General features: G+C 41.5%; 2 protein-coding genes across 5 annotated transcripts; both read right to left on the bottom strand.

Moving 5' to 3' along the window:
* Positions 1-3,719: 3,719 nt before the first annotated feature.
* LOC147304005 (tyrosyl-DNA phosphodiesterase 2-like) lies at positions 3,720-8,633 on the bottom strand. Of its 4 annotated transcripts, XM_086279156.1 has the most exons (7): positions 8,279-8,633; positions 5,812-5,894; positions 5,551-5,724; positions 5,340-5,431; positions 4,539-4,657; positions 4,289-4,459; positions 3,720-4,202 (listed from the first exon to the last, which is right to left on the bottom strand). In XM_086279156.1, the coding sequence occupies exons 2-7, from the start codon at positions 5,862-5,864 to the stop codon at positions 3,921-3,923; spliced, it is 891 nt and encodes a 296-aa protein (XP_086135282.1). In that variant the 5' UTR covers positions 5,865-5,894; positions 8,279-8,633; the 3' UTR covers positions 3,720-3,920. The 4 variants fall into 4 exon arrangements, with proteins under 4 accessions (XP_086135282.1, XP_086135281.1, XP_086135284.1 ...); XM_086279155.1 differs by lacking the exon at positions 8,279-8,633 and having other exon boundaries at positions 5,812-6,296; XM_086279158.1 differs by lacking the exon at positions 8,279-8,633 and having other exon boundaries at positions 5,551-5,749; positions 5,812-6,295.
* Positions 8,634-8,710: 77 nt separating this feature from the next.
* On the bottom strand, positions 8,711-16,395 carry LOC147304004 (tyrosyl-DNA phosphodiesterase 2-like). The gene is given in 6 exon segments (XM_086279149.1): positions 8,711-9,833; positions 9,924-10,042; positions 14,886-14,977; positions 15,110-15,331; positions 15,421-15,505; positions 15,961-16,395. Coding segments are annotated over 5 exon segments (975 nt in total). The 5' UTR covers positions 15,474-15,505; positions 15,961-16,395; the 3' UTR covers positions 8,711-9,344.
* Between the last annotated feature and the right edge of the window lie 709 nt (positions 16,396-17,104).

Here is a 17,104-nt window from a genome sequence, read left to right as displayed (position 1 = left end):
GGCCTCATGGACCCTCAGAGGAGGACGAGGAGTCCCTGGAGACAGACAGAAGAATCTCCAGCATGCTGGACTGTGCTAGTTTGTCCCCTGAGGAGTTTAAAATTCTCGATGGGGAGGCAATGAGTACTGTGTGTAAGCGTCATAGTGTCAATGTCAACACGATCTTAGGTGAAGGCACACAGACAGTCGACACTGTAATCCCTGCCGTGGAAACACTCTTGTGCAATGACAGTGCAGTTCCTGATGACCTTGAGGATCCGGTCCCCCTACCTGGCCAGTCAGCCCTACCAGGAATGTCTATGGTGGACTGGTATCAGTTACAGAGAAATGACAGCTCTTTAGCCCGCATCATAGGCATTTTAGAGACTGGGGATGAGACTTTTGACAGAAAGTCTGAGGAACCTGAGGTGGTTCTGTTTTTACGGGAGAAATCAAAGTTACTTCTAGTTGATGGGGTGCTATACCGTAGAGTTTTTGATCAAAAGGGGAAGGCCTTCCATCAACTTGTCATCCCTAATAGCCATCGAGAGAGAGCTTTCCAAGGTGTTCATGACGAGACAGGTCACATGGGTATTGAGAGAACCTTAGAACTGGCTAGAGCGAGGTTTTACTGGCCAAAAATGGCTAGCTACATTGAGAACAAGTGTAAAACATGTGAGAGGTGTGTGAAACGAAAGGCACGAGTGCAGAAAGCCTCTAAACTTGTCAACATCAAAGTCAGTGGTCCCCTCGAGTTAGTGTGCATAGATTTTCTGACAATAGAACCCGATTCGAGAGACACCAGGAACATCCTAGTACTAACTGATCATTTTACAAAATATGCACAGGCATATCCCACGAGAGATCAGACAGCGAAAACGGTGTCCACAGTGTTATGGGAGAACTTCATCAGTCACTACGGGTTTCCTCGCAGAATCCATAGTGATCAAGGTGCTTGTTTTGAATCTGAAATAGTGGCAGAGCTTTGTAAACTAGCAGGGATTACAAAGTCCCGTACGACACCCTACCATCCACGTGGAAATCCAGTGGAAAGATTCAACAGGACTCTGTTGGACCTCCTCGGAACTCTGGAGGATAAGAAAAAAGAGGAGTGGAGGAAGTATGTTCGCCCCCTTGTACATGCTTATAACTGTACAAAACATGACGCAACTGGAGAAGCGCCCTTCCTTCTGATGTTTGGTAGAGAGCCACGCCTTCCGATTGATCTCTGTTTTGGACATAGTCCACGTGGCCACAGCACCAGAACACATATTCAGTATGTACGAGAACTAAAGAGTAGGCTGAAGTATGCATACGACCTAGCCTCAAGAAATGCTGAGAAGAGACAATTGTTGAACAAAAGACGCTGGGATGCTAAGGTTACTGCCCTTCCATTGGAAGTGGGTGACAGAGTCCTGGTAAGGAATCTGAGCCTAAGAAAGAAACACAAAATCTCTGATAAGTGGGAGCCTATTGTGCACATCGTTGTTAAGCAGACGGATGAGTCTATCCCGGTTTATGTGATTAGGCCAGAGGATGCAGAGGGCAGAGAGCGAGTTCTGCATCGTGACATGCTTCTTCCCTGTGGGTTCCTACCGGTTAACCTGCAATGTGACAGTCAGGATGTGCTAACCAGTTCGGTTCAACCTCTCATGAGAGTGGATGCAGGGAGCAACACAGAAGAAACTCGGCTGGAGGAGGAGTTTGGGCAAGACGAGGAAATAAACTTTACATCCAGCCAATTTCCTGACAATGACTTGTTGGCGGATCAAAGGAATGTTCTGGGAGAACAGGAGGCGTCCCAGCCACAGTATCCTCTGAATCCTGGGGCACCTGAATTCATTGTAGATCTGACAGGATCGGAGACAGCAAACGATGAGGAGGTGCTCAGCCCAGCCCCAACATGTGGTAGGCCACAAAGGAGGAGAGTGCCACCGGCTTATCTCAGTGACTATCAGGTCGGCTACAAAGTCGATTGTAAGCATCACAGTTCCAATGTGCCGATGACACTTGCATTGCTCAATAACTTTTTCCTGTCATTACAACAACAGATTGCTGGGTTAGTGCAATCTCTGTCGGGTGATAGTGACGGGGACGTCACACTTTAAGCAGGGGTGGATGTAACCCAGTGTTAATTTGGTTATCTAGTGGGAGGGGCTATGAGCTCACGTGGCTTGTAGCTGTGCCAGAGAGCAAGCTGGGGTGAGCTAGCGGGGAATATCGCCTTCTGCAGTAGCCTTGAAAAGGACTATTGTTCGTTCTCCTGCCAGGTAAAAAATCTGTTTCGTATGTATATTATACTATTCCATGTGTTATCATGTGTTTGCTATGATGTGATGTGTAGTAATGGTTATTAAGGTGCTAATCGCTAATCGAGGCTAAGCTAGCAAGCTCGACAATTAGCCGCCATGCTAAGCGGACGTTGGTAGCCAAGTTCGTATGTCACTATAGGGTTATAAGCTCACGTGGCTTGTAGCTGTGCCAGAGAGCAAGCTGGGGTGAGCTAGCGGGGAATATCGCCTTCTGCAGTAGCCTTGAAAAGGACTATTGTTCGTTCTCCTGCCAGACGCTTCGCTGCTGTGCTGCCTTACTGCTGTGCTGCCTCGCTGCTGTGCTGCCTTACTGCTGTGCTGCCTCGCTGCTGTGCTGCCTTACTACTGTGCTGCCTTACTGGTGCCATTAAAGGACAAGCGGCCGCCATCCCTTCATCCATCCGGACCTTGATTATTTGGACCGAAGTATTCACACACACGCCCGCACTCAGTGCCATACACTCTCCTTATTTTGCTGGCCAGCTAATACCATTTGTTTTTTTTTGTTTTGTTTTCATTCACAAAGACTATCCAAAGACATTTTGGTTATTGTCAAATAGACACTCTTTGATTACGGACTGAGGAGGTTGTGGTGTTACAACCCCAGGACTGAGAAAAAAGACTCTTTACATAATATATTCACTTGTCTCCTGGTTAGGAAAAGTGACTATTGATGGAAATATTTTTTCTTCTTCTTGTCTTTGTTTACATTGTATCCCAGAGAGGTTTTAAGTTGTTCAGGTTGAAACATTTGCACTTAAAGTCGGTTAAGTTTCCTTTGATATATCAGTGTCAAGCTGATGTTTAAGAGGGTATGTTAAGGACAGATGTGCTCCAGTCCATCAATCCTTTAAAGTGCTGGATACCGATGGTAAATTGCCATCAGACCCTAAATAAATTGTCCTCTGCTGTTATCCATATTGCTTCACTCATTCTTTGGTGAGTAGACGTATTGGTTACAAAACCCTGGCTCTTTACTTAGTTGACTTCTCAAGAGTTTCCTTGTGGCTTCTCCCAGTGACCCTTGCCCTCCTTGCATGCAGGTTGAGGTTTCTCCTTGTCGTCGTATCCTGGAGTGTGGTGAACAAGAGAGAGAGTCCCCCTACCCCCATCATATGTGTGTAGTGGTTAAAACTGGACTCACCATTACGGCTTCCCATAACAATGCTTTCAGTCCTGTAAGTCACTGTTGACACAGTTGCTATTCAACTGTGTACTGCTCTCTGGTGGCCTGATGCGTGTATTACACACAGAGTAACATCACAGTAGGGTTTCTCATGCTGTGTGTGGTGTTTTTCAGTCCCAACTCCATCCACTGAGGAAGATCATGTAACAAGGTTAAAAGCTGAAGAGCTGTCAGACTTCTGTTTGGACTTTTCATCCATCAATGTAAGTGTACATCAAAACAAAGACATTATAATTCATTAGTACTTTTCATATTTTAATTTGTCATTTTAACCACATAAAACACTTAAGCAGACACACATTAGAGGATAAAACTGATTAAATTAAGGTGAATCATTTACAGGCAATAAGAACATCTTCCTGCATAGCATTACAGTAATTTAAAGAGAGGCTGATCTAAAATAAAATGCTTAACTGTCATGGTTTTGGTTGTTTTGTGTAGTTCTATTCAGCTGAGAAGGTGCAGTAGATTCCCCAGTGATCACTAGTGTAGCGTCCACAGTCCAGCTTCTCCAGCCCCACCAAGGCCATGTGATCAGGGGCCAGACGTGGGATTCCACGTTTGATGGCCGGGCGGAGGTAGATTCTGTCAAAGCGGCAGCGAGCGACAAAGGGAAACGTTTTGTTGTTGTTGGCAGAGGTGTCCCACGTGTAGCGGCAGTGCTCCTGTTTGCCCAGTCGCTCCCACACATCACAGACAGTTGCAGGCAGGCCCACCTTGGTCACCTGAGACGGGTCCAGAGAAAAGAGTTACTGTGATTTCTTGTTACAAGTTTACTGGCTGTATCTGAGTGGAAGGAGCAGCGTCTGACCTCCGCATCCCTCAGGTTTGTGTCTCCCCCAAACACAACGGTGACATCATCAGGTGCATGTTTCAACCTCCGCTTCACCACATGCAGCTGTTTCAGACGCTCTGCAGTATTTTCCTTACAGCTCTCAAAGTGGGATGTCATCAGGCACAGCTTCTGACCGTTGACGATCACCTGAGTTTTGGAAACGAAAATGTTCCTGAGCATCACTTATGGAGATGAAAAAAAATATCAGAGATGATTTTGCACACACCTGAGCGACCAGCAGGTTCCTCCTCATCTTAGTGGTGGGATAAGCTACCATCTCGCTCTCCACAAGTTTGACTCGTGACTTTTTCAGCAACATCCCTGTGAAGCAACCGTTCCGACCACCTGATCAACACAAAAGGAAGAGAAAGATGGAGACTTTTAAGCTTTGGTTCCCCTTCAAATCAAATCTTTAGTCAATGATTTGTTTATTCCTTGAGTATTAGTTCCTAGCTCTTCTGAGTTTTGTTATCCATGTTTCTAGTTCTGTTCCCTGGTTGATCTTAGTTCCCTTAGTGATCCCTGCCTTCCCTGTTGTGTCTCTGTGTCTGCATATGTTCCCTGTCTTGTCTAGTTAATATGTCTGTAGTCCTGTTCGCATGTTTTTCTCTGTGTGTTTTGTCCTTTTGCCTCTCCAGTCTGTTTTGTGTTTCCATGTCTTTTTATTCCCAGTCTCAGTTTTTAGTTCATGCGCCTTAGTCTGTGTCTCAGTGTTTGTGTTACTTCCTGGATTTTTTGTCTTGTGTGTGTTGTTCAGTCTGTCTCGTTAGTCAGATTTTGTTCACCCTTGTTCCCTGGTGTGTCCTATCTCCTTGATTACCTCATGTGCACTTAAGCCCTTAGAGTTTGTTCAAAAACAGTGAAGGAAGAACGCAGATGTTACTAATATTGACTAAAGTCCTTAACAGCTCTCTTCATGTGTTACATGAAGTCAAAGCAAAGCAGCTCAGCTGCATTCAGCCATTAATCACCATTTGATCATTCATACCTGTGCCTTTCCTACCTGTATCTATCTGACATACTGTACCTTCAATCATCAGGTAGTTGACGAGCTGTTCCTTCAAGAACTGGACATAAGGGGGAACGAGCTCCTGCAGGAACACCACATCAGGGTTGTGTCTGTATTTACAGAGATTTACTTTAATAATATTAAATGTCACATATGTGCAGCTTTTAGGAAAATGTTGCATTTTCTCCAAACAATGCCTAAAAGTGTGAAAAGTGTAACAGGTACTTACAAGTTTAAATATTTAACCAGGCCTCTGGAACGCTCTGGACGTTTTTCCAAATCAAGCCCGTCCACATTCCAGGTGATCAGGGACAGTTTAAAATCCTCTTCTTCTGAGGGTTTCTGTGTAGCAGCAGGACTGGCAGCAGGACTTCCATCTGGACTGTCTACAACCATATCCATCCTGGAAGTTTTTCACAGTCAGTCAGCTAAAATACAAAGAGTCATAGGTAACCTTCACCATACATAGGAGAACAGACAGCAGACTTACCAGTCATCTGGAGTAGTATCTTCACCACTGTGTGTTTCAGAGTCGCTCTCCATGTCTGCTTCAACAAGTTAGCTCAAGGATCTCTGAAGGAAAAGTCCCAGGAAGGTTATGCTTTCTAATAATTTACTATAACTTTACAAACATGGCTTTGCTGGAAATGCACCCAGGCAGTTTCTCAGTATGTTTATTTGACTTTTTGTGTCCATGGTTGCAAACAATTAAGGTTCAAAGTATGTTGACATGTTTTAGCTCCTCCCATTGTATCTATCCCAACCCATTCTGCGTTGCATAATTCCTTCCCCAAACAGAGAAAGGCCAGTGAACAGAGAAAAGCAAACAAAGCAACAACAGAGGTTCAGTAAGTACCACACTATATAAATGCAAGCAAGCAAAAAAGCAAAAACTAAGAAATAAAAGGTTTGATACAACACCACCACAGATTTCAAAAGTGTGTAATTAAATCAAAGTTATGAGAGCTGAATTTTTCCAAAAAGATTGGGCTTTAATAACATATTTTAAATTGAAAACGTTTATTACAGAAATCAGCGTCTTCAATGATGACATATAACCCATATAATATTTGATTAAATGGTAAGTGGCATGTATTTGTATAGCGCTTTACTTAGTCCCTAAGGACCCCAAAGCGCTTTACACTACATTCAGTCATTCACCCATTCACACACACATTCACACACTGGTGATGGCGAGTCTCGGCCAGACTCTTTTGGTAGAGATCAGCTTCTGACATAAATCTGGCTGGATATTTGACCACACTTCTTGGAAACAAAGTTAATTTAAATTGGTTGGTTTTGTGGCTCAGGTTCAGCTTTTAAGTATAGACCAAAAGTTTTTAATAGGTTTAAGGTCGGGGCTTTGGGGAGGCCAGTCCAGATGCTCCATGTTAGACTGCTTTATGCTTTCAAAACCAGTTTTGATGGGTTTGGGGTCATTGTCCTGTTGGAACACCCAGCTGTGTCAAAGTTTCAAGCCTCTAGCTGTTGATTTGAGGTGAAGTTGAAGTATTTGGAGGTAGTCCTCCTTTATTATGCCATCCACTTTATGCACTGGCAACAAAACACAGCAGAGCATGGTGCTACGACCATTATGCTTGACAGCAGATGAAAGCCTCACCTGTACTCCTCCAAATACGCCTCTTGTCATTGTGTCCAACAAGCTCAGTCTTTGACTCATTTGACTATAAAACCTTCCTCCAGATTGCTAAAGCACATAGTTAGGGTTGGATCAGGTGACTATTAATCATCCCTTAGTTATGCTGCAACATTCCCATGATGCAATGAGTATTTCTTCTTTAGTCACCTTTCTCACTCGCTATATGTTAATAGACCTCCCTGCTTTGAATCGTACTTGTTATTAATCTCTGTCTCTCTTCCACAGCATGTCTTTTGTCCTGTCTTCCTCCCCTCACCCCAACCGGTCACGGCAAATGGCTGCCCCTCCTTGAGCCTGCTTCTGCTGGATGTTTCTTCCTGTTAAAAGGGAGTTGCCAAAGTGCTTGCTGATAGGTGGTCATATGATTGTTAGGTTTTTGTCTGAATGTATTATAGTAAGGTCTACCTTACAATATAAAGCGCCTTAAGGTGATTGTTGTTGTGATTTTCTACTGTATAAATAAAACAGAATTTAATTGAAATTATAAGGATTTGGCTTGTCTATGTGAGCAGCTACAAACTTCAGCCGAGCTTGAAGACGTTGATTTTGGAGCAGTGAGACGGTGACGCTGGCGTTCCCACAGGTTGTAGTTGATGGCAGCTTGAGCTTTGGTGGTTCCTGGGTGTGAGCTGGGTGTGGACGGGCCCAGGTAGGAGGCATTTTGAAAGTGAAAGACATTTATTTTTCCACCAGACAACAAGACAAACACTTCTGGCCATCACCCTCCACAGACAGATTCCAACACAACTCAGCCCCAACAACACCAGCACCACACTAAGACCACATGTGCTTAGATACTATTAGGAATACACCGTAAGACAATTCAAAGTGTGTTCGCACAAAAATAAATACATAAATAATTGTATACATGTGTAAAACACTTTACTAAACTATTTTCAATCTCCATCTATATTTACAAACCCCTTAATGCCTAATCCCCATTCTGTATGTGCTCTCAGGCCATTAAATACCCTCCAAACTACAGCTGAAAGAATAAAAACTAAAAACTGTCTTATGCAACTTTAAACATGAATAGCCTGCTTGATTATAACTCATTAGTTTCTCTGTGCCTGAATGACAGAGTTCTGTTTATAAATTTGTTAATTTAAACAAGTTTTTTGACTTCTCTTCCTGCCATCAATTGATGGAACTTTTTAAAAAATTTTAAGCTCTGTTCCAGTCTTACTGATCAAAATGACTTTCAGTCTGTAATATGTGTGTAACCTCTTCATATTGACATTATTTAAATAACAATAATAATTTTAAAAAATCGAAAGTATTCAGGCTGGTATCGTACCTCTGTGTTTCTGTAAAATAAACCACTGTCTCCAGTACGCCACAGACCAGCTCGGCAGATTCTCAAATTTACCTTCACACAACCTGTTCACCCGTCAGCTGATTAACGACTACTGCTGATTTAGGAAACACGCCCACTTAAACTCGTGATAATCAAATTAAGGTCGAAGTTCTGGCTCCACCCATTCTATAAAGGTTGTACAATGTTTTTACCCAAACTTTAATCAGTGTACATACAGATAAAGAATAATTAACAGAGAAAAGCAAACAAAGCTGACTTTTTCCAAACGGATTTGGGTTTGAAATAACTACATTTATTAATTACAAACTTTATTACAACAAATAGAAATATTAACCGGGGTGGGGGCTTTCGGTCCTTAATAAAATATGCCAAATTTTATTTCTTTTAATGTCACATAAAACTAATAAATCACTTTTTACCACGTCTAAGGTGTACCCTGCCTCTTGCCCTATAACAGCCGGGACAGGCTCCAGTCCCTGAATTAGATAAACAGAAGAGAGTGGATGGATGCTACTGCATGTAGCTGTTAAAACCGTGGATCAACAGCTTCAGGCATACGTGTGCTGCTGTTACAAGTTGGACTCACCATTAAGACTTCTCATAACACTACTTTCAGTCCTGTAAGTCAGTGTTGACACAGTTGCTATTCAACTGTGTACTGCTCTCTAGTGGCCTGATGCTTGTATTACACACAGAGTGACTTCACAGTAGGGGTTCTCATGCTGTGTGTGGTGTTTTTCAGTCCCAACTCCATCCACTGAGGAAGATCATGTAACAAGGTTAAAAGCTGAAGAGCTGTCAGACTTCTGTTAATGGACTTTTCATCCATCAATGTAAGGGCATATCAATAAAATTTATTGGTGCTTTTCATATTTTAATTTGTCATTTTAACCACATAAAACACTTAAGCAGACACACATTAGAGTATAAAACCGATTAAAATAAGGTGAGGAACATCTTCCTGCATAGTGTTACAGTGATTTAAAGAGCGGCTGATCTAAAATAAAATGCTTAACTGTCATGTTTTTGGTTGCTTTGTGTAGTTCTATTCAGCTGAGAAGGTGCAGTAGATTCCCCAGTGATCACTAGTATAGCGTCCACAGTCCAGCTTCTCCAGCCCCACCAAGGCCATGTGATCAGGGGCCAGACGTGGGACTCCACATCTGACGGCCGGGCGGAGGTAGATTCTATCAAAGCGGAAGCGAACAGGGTAGGAAGCTTTCTTGTTGTTGTTGGCAGAGGTGTCCCACGTGTAGCGGCAGTGCTCCTGCTTGCCCAGTCGCTCCCACACATCACAGACAGTTGCAGGCAGGCCCACCTTGGTCACCTGAGACGGGTCCAGAGAAAAGAGTTACTGTGATTACTTGTTATAAGTTTACTGGCTGTATGTGAGTGGAAGGAGCAGCGTCTGACCTCCGCATCCCTCAGGTTGCAGCTGCACCACATGCAGCTGATTCATACGCTCTTTAGCATTGGCCTTACAGCTCTCAAAGTGGGATGTCATCAGGCACAGCTTCTGGCCATCGACGATCACCTGATTTTTGCAAAAAAAAATGTTTCTGAGCGTCACGTTCAGCAGAACTTATGCACACAAAGAAAATATCAGAGATGATTTTGCACACACCTGAGCGACAAGCAGGTTCCTCCTCATCTTAGTGGTGCGATAAGGTACTATCTCACTCTCCACAAATGTGACTCGTGACTTTTTCAGCAACATCCCTGTGAAGTAACCTTCCTCAGCACCTGGTCAACACAAGAGGAAGACAAAACAAAAACTATTTTAATACAAGTCCACTGACAGGTAGGTTCTCATTTATACCAGTGATCATGGGCTGGGGATTTGAAAAGGGAATTGCACATTTACATGAGTTAGAGCCATTTCTATCTCATCCGTTCAAGTTATTTGAATGTGTCACAATCAAAATTGTAGGAGAGGAAATTAGTTAGAATGTTTAGGAGTTCAAACCTGCATGAACTGGAAACTGCTGGAACACCAGCATCTCTGTCCATAGTGAACCCGATTGAGAGTGTGCTGACCAAGAAAGAAGCCCCTGCTCCACATGGGCAAGTCAAATTGTTTCTGGTCAAATGTTCGATCTCACGGTGTGAAGGGTTAACTAAGAGGAGTTGACAGAGTTGAGTGTTGAAGGCAAATTGCTAAACACTTACAGAGCACAACACAGAGCAGACAGGCTGCTTGTTCTTGGGTGTATGATAACAGGGTGGTCTAGTCAACAAGAAAGAAAAACTGACTTCATTGTGTCAGTTAAAGCTGACATCAGCATGAAAATAAAACATCCCTGGTAACAACTGTAAGGTAGGGAGGGGTTTCCTCACACAGGAGAAGATCCCGGACTGACAGAATAACTGAAAAATAAGACAAAGCTGAAGAAGAACTGCCCACTGAACTGCTGATAATGTGCGCATTATAACCATGATGTGCTGCAGGATGTGGGAGACGCAGGCAGCGGCCGTGAGAAGGAGGGAGAAGAGAACATAGAGGAACAATGAAGGCTGTTTTTAGTGTGGGCACACATGAAGATTGGGTTACGGAAAACCAGGAAAAACTAAGGCAGACTGACTCAGAGTGAAGGTTAAGAAAGGGTCCTGAGCATCACAACAAAAGGTACACACATCCTAACAGCAAATGCATTAACCCGTTTACTAACAAACAACACACACACACGCGTGTAATGCAGACCAGCTTATACTCATAAACATGCCATATCTCCCATTACTGTTAAAATTGGAAAACTTAACAGACACTTACTGCTGACCGAGACCTTGCAGGACAACAGGTTGATTTTTTAATAGACCGGTGCCTCCAATTAGTGATCAGTCAACAAATTTAGTTATAATATGTTAAAATTATAAGATGCTTTCTAATGATTAAACAACACGTGAGATTAATTAAATAAAGGAAATGATCTTTTATAATAGTCTTTTAAAAATAATCTTTTAAACTTGCATTTCTATTGTTGTCATGCTGTCCTGTCAACTTGGTGGGTTTAGGTTTGACATGTAAACTAGATGACTGCCATTATTTCAGGGAAAGGGGATTTATCTTCCATCGTGCAGATGATTAAATGAGTGCAGTGACTCCAACAGACTGTTGGTTTTCCTGTTTCTGACAAACATGTGAAATTTGTACCATGACACACACACACACATCTGATTACATAGAAACAAACGCGCTGCATGTAACAGCACATGGGTCAGAGGGAACTGATGAGCAGTTTGAGAAAAAATAGTACAGAGGTACAGGAAACTGAGTATTTAACAAAAGATAAGTATGTAATTCTCACTGACAAAACTGTTTTCATAGAATACACGACAGCATTTATAACATTTCAAGGGCCAAGGGTTCCTTCGACTGCTTTGCATCTATCACGCAATGAGGAAATAGATAATAGACAAATACTGCCTGGCTTTGTTTTATAGAAATGCAAACGATGAAGGACTTTGAACCATATAAGTTGTAATCTGGCATTAACAGAGCATTCTTTAATCCTCTTCAACCCATTGGCCCATAAAGCGCCTGATATCTCTACTTCCATGTCCTTAATGAGGAGTGTATCAACTCTTTTATTGTCATACATTGCAATTAATGTTAAACAGAAGCTTTATCAAAAAATACATATCTCTTAAAAATGCCGTTTAAGCATACCTTTCTCTGGATTCTCACCACCTACCCGCTCTTCTTAGTCTGAGTCTCCACCCTTCTGTTTATTTTCAGTTGCTCTTGGAGTGTTAAATTTTTGTGCAAACATAGCAGTAATAATACAAAGGAAAAGCTATCAGATTACACATGGAAATATGAAACAGCATTGGTTGTTCAACTGCAAAAAGACAGCTTTAAAACTTTAGTTAAATTAATTTGTTCATTTATGAGAGAGTGTTGTTGAGATAAGGAAGCCATTTGGTGTGAGACATGTTTATCAAACTGTATTATTAAATCCATTAAAATATCCATTAGCAGCAATATTGTTTGGGATGAAGGTACAACATTCATCACCAAACATCACACACACCCTGCTTTCGTGCCGTTCTTTTTTTCCCTGTCATGCGACTTCTTCTTACATCCATTTGATTTCATGTGGCTTTAGGTCCACAGTGGAATCAGCAACCCTTTACTGAACATAATAAATGTAATTTATCCATCTGTCTTTATCGTCGGTGTCTAACAAATGTTCTAAGAAAGGTTGCCATGGTGTGAATTTGGTTGTGTGCTTTATCCTTATCAGTGACCTGTCCAGGGCCACCTATGACGTGGCACGTAAACACTTTAGAGTCAGCCTCAAAGATGTCCTTGGAACTGTACTATGAGGGGATAGTGCCTGTGACTGAACCGGTGGATAAATGAATACAACAAACCATGATCTAACTTTGAGACCAATGCCCTTCATAGTCTGAGGTAAAACCAGAAGCTGCCATGTGTTTCCGCACAGCCAACGTACATCAAATACTTTTGATCTGGATTTTGCAGCAGAGCGACAGATCAGCATTTTTCTATCTATGCAGTGCTTTGTGATTTTTACTGTTGTAAGGTAATCGGTTTGACATAACAGCATCAATAACACTGTGATAACAGTTTAAAACATCCCAGTGCTATTTACAATTAGCAATTATTGTGCCTACATCACTGGTGCCACTGGGGAAAACAAAGCGGTCGGTCACATTTAGCTCCGAAAGAAAAAGTTCATCCTTTGGGTGCTCAAAGCATGTTTGAGGCCCAGTGAAACCCCTTAATGAAGTGGAATGACCACAAAAGTCTAGTTTAGGGTTTCAGATGATGTTCAGAATTCAGTAAATATGACAAAGGAATGTACAGCTGTTGTTATATTTACTAGCATAATGAGGATCTAATGCACAGCTTTCTTACGTGTCAGGAAGCAGTCTAGCTGCCATACAGAATGAGTACGAGTAATTTGTTAGTCGAGTTTCTGTGAAATTTGCATACTTTAATTACTGTATTTACTTTTAATAAAATCAGGACTAGAGAAGAGTTTGAAACACAGCAATTCATATACAGCTTTCCTGTGTTTGTGACGTTTGGAGAGTCATGTGGATGTATCAGTAAAATTATTAGAGAAGTCTCATCAATAACCACCACAACTGAAAAACATACTGAACCTTTCAGGCAAAACCAGCCTGATTGTCTATTCAGGTGTTATCTACGTTTCATTGCTGATCCCTCCCAGGTGACTCAGAGTCTCACTCTGCACGTCACTGAGTTGAAGCTTGGCACGCTCACGTTGGAGGAGGGCGCTCTTTCACCCCTCACTCTTGTTCCAACGAGATGAAGTTAGTGTGTTTTCATGTTAATGCTGTGGTCTAGTTCCATATTCTGTTTAGTGATATGATAATGAGCCTAATGCTAAGATGTTCTGTGACCACTGCACATCCTGCTTTATTTTCACTGGTGTCTGGGTTGTGTGACGCCGAATCATCCACAAAGACCTTCAGAATAAAGTCACATCTGTTTCTACTTCACTGAGGGACTAGGCAGGGTTGATGTTTGTCCCCTGTGCGCTTTGCTTTAGCTATGTAAAGCACTTTGAATCACCTTGTTGTTGAATTGTGCTATATAAATAAACTTGCCTTGCCTATGGAGCCTCTGGCCATTACAGTTAGGAACAACTCTGACATTGTAGGTATATCCAGTGGTCCAGTCGAGTCCATCATCACTTTACTTGCAGATGATGTGGCCCTGACACTGTCAGATGCCAGGCTCTCTTTGCCTCCCCTGCTTGCCTCATCAATAAATTTGGGCAACTTTCTGGCTACTATTTAAATTGAACTTTCAGGACCTGGTTGATAGTATTAAAGCTAAGATAGATAATTGGACACTTCTCCCACTTTCTTTACTTAGATGTTTTAATATAATTAAAATAGTTGTTCTTCCTAAATGTATTCATCTCTTCCAAAACATTCCCATCTTTCTTACTTTTTTTTTTTTTATCAAACTATTGACTCTATCATTGTCTTTCTTATGAGCAAATAAATCCCATAGAGTTGTGAAGGCACACTTGCAGAAACCCACCTCTGAGGGTGGATTAGGCCTCCCAGATTTCAGGCACTATTTATGGGTTTACAACGCCAGAACGTGGGTTTTCTGGAATAATGTTTTAGCTGTTCCTGCTGTTCAGATGGTCAGAATGAGTTCTTCACACTATTAAGGACCTCTACATCGACATTTGTTTTGCTTCATTTGCTCAGCTGCAATCAAAATGTATGCTTCCCTCTGCTCATTTATTTCGATACTTACAAATCAGGTATTTTGTTAAACACTCTTTCTCCCATCTGGACCAGCCCCCTGCTCATAGTGAGTTCTGTGATAATTTGATTACAAAATCCTGCTTCCAAAAATCTGATCAGCCAATCTGGTAGTGTTGGTACAACAGTCAGGTTTTATAAAAACAGTGAAGGAAGAATACAGATGTTACTAATATTAACTAAAGTCCCTAACAGCTCTCCTCATGTGTGACACTACGTGAAACCAAAGCAGTTCAACTACCTTCAGCCATTAATCACCATTTGATCATTCATACATGGACTTTTCCTACCTGTATCTGACATACTGTACCTTCAATCATCAGGTAACTGACAAACCGTTTCTTCAAGAAGTGGACATAAGGGTCAATGAGCTCCTGCAGGAACACCACATCAGGTTTGTATCTGGATTTACAAAAAATTACTTTAATCATATTAACTGTCACATATATGCAGCTTTTAGGAAAATGTTGCATCTCCAGCAACAATTTCTCCCAAACGATGCCTTAAAGTGTGAAAAATGTAACACGTGCTTACAAGTTTAAATATTTAACCAGGCCTCTGGCACGCTCTGGAAGGTTTTCCACATCAAGCCCGTCCACATTCCAGGTGATCAGGGACAGTTTAAAATCCTCTTTTTCTGAGGGTTCCTGTGTGACAGCAGGACTGTTGGCTGGACTGTCACCATGACTGTCACCATGACTGTCACCATGACTGGCAGCAGGACTGGCAGCAGGACTGTCATCAGCCAATTCCATCCTGCAAATTTTTCATAGAAGCAGTCAATGAAAAATACAAGAGTCATAAACAAACTTCACCACATGTAGGAGAACAGACAGCAGACTTACCAGTCATCAGGAGTAGTATCTTCACCACTGTGTGTTTCAGAGTCGCTCTCCATGTCTGCTTCAACAAGTTAGCTCAAGGATCTCTAAAAGAAAGGTCACAACAGGTTAAGCTTTCTATTCATTTATTATAACTTAAAAAAAAATAGCTTCGCTGCAAATACACCCAGGCAGTTTCTCAGTATGTTTATTTTTGTCTTTGTGTGTATGGTTGCAACACAAATGTGGTTGAAAGTATGTTGACATGTTCTAGCTCCACCCATTCTATCAATTTTGCATAACCTTTAATAAACATACAGAAAATAATATAAAAATAATTACTAAACTATTTGAAATCTCTATCCATATTTACAAACCCCCTAATGCCTAATTCCTATTCTGTACGTGTGGATTTTAAGGCAGGCAGACTAAACCTACACTTGAATCATGTTGTTTCATTAATTCTTTAGTTCTTCTTCTTCTTTAACCCTCTTCATATTTGAAACGATTTAAATAACAATAATAACTAAAAGAAATTAAATTCTTCAGCGTAGTATCATATCTCTGTGCAAATCACAAGTCGACAGTTTCTCCACTATGCCACGGATCAGCTCGACAGTTTCGAGTTTACCTGGATGCCTCCTGTTCGCTCGGTCAGCTGATTCAGGAAACACACCCACGTAAATTAGTGATACTCACAGTTCAGTTAGGAGCAAACCGCCTGACTAAACAGCACACTGGCCGACAGAGACAACCATTCAGTGAAAATGACAAATCTACGGATGCAACATCTGGAACACGCAGAGGAATTTCAACAAATATAACCAGTTAACCTAAAACACCGGCATTTAAACTGCAGTAAATGACTTGTTGGTCTATAATTTGTGAATTATATGTCAAATGTATCCCTCGTGAATGATATCATCTTGACCAAAAACAACATTATTAAGCGGCCAAAAAGCGCTGGATTGGTAATAACGTAGGTAGAATACCGAGGTCATGAAGATTCTCACTAGGGTTGCCAACTCCCTGAAAAATAAATAAGGGACACCTCGTGGCCAGGGCCGGGCGACCCAGTTGTCTTCACCCTTCCCAGTGTGGTGAATTTTCTAGCTCTTTTTTTATGTGTGAAATTATTTTTTTAACCCTTTGACTTGAATTTGATTTAAGTAGATGTGTATTCTTTGTGATATGAACACATGTGAAACAAATGATCATTTAGCCGTTTATTTTTAGCTCAAAATGACAACATTAACACAGTAAAACAGGTCTCTTTCTTAAACAGAAGCCTGTCATGCTTAACTTAAAATAATAGAAAACAATAGAAAGAAAAACATTCTTGTAACAGTGCACATTTAGTGCATTTAGTACAATTGGCTTCAGTTGAGGTATTATTTCAGCTTTTCTAAAGCTAATCAGCTGCTCCTGTTTGTAAACCCGCTTGTTCCCATGATTACGCATCATAACTCATCATCATTATTCATCTATGTATTACTTTTATGTATTAGTCATCTATTTGTTGTAATCATCTATCCTTGCAGTTGTTTATTACACAAAATAAATTATATTATCACACTTCTGGCCACATAGCGCTGATATTCACTGCACATGCCCATATTAACTTTTTCCAGCCAGGTGTTTTCCTTTTCCCATTCTTCCCTTTCTCTGAGGGGAACAAACATTGCTGCTCTAATGCTGGGCTTAAGCT

Source organism: Aulonocara sp. 'chitande type north' Nkhata Bay, linkage group LG22, assembly GCF_057382095.1.
Source record: "Aulonocara sp. 'chitande type north' Nkhata Bay isolate Kocher_YH1m ecotype deep benthic linkage group LG22, A_spYH_male_GT1.1, whole genome shotgun sequence".
Classification (NCBI taxonomy): domain Eukaryota; kingdom Metazoa; phylum Chordata; class Actinopteri; order Cichliformes; family Cichlidae; genus Aulonocara; species Aulonocara sp. 'chitande type north' Nkhata Bay.
This window is presented reverse-complemented; position numbering and strand designations above follow the sequence as displayed.

Bases quoted from the DNA above. Each gene is read 5' to 3' on its own strand.
- LOC147304005 (XM_086279156.1), bottom strand. From the start codon at position 5,864: ATGGAGAGCGACTCTGAAACACACAGTGGTGAAGATACTACTCCAGAT. The intron at 5,725-5,811 runs GTAAGTCTGCTG...AAAAACTTCCAG, and splicing joins GATACTACTCCAGATGACTG to GATGGATATGGTTGTAGACA. The intron at 4,203-4,288 runs GTCAGACGCTGC...GACCCGTCTCAG, and splicing joins CAAACCTGAGGGATGCGGAG to GTGACCAAGGTGGGCCTGCC.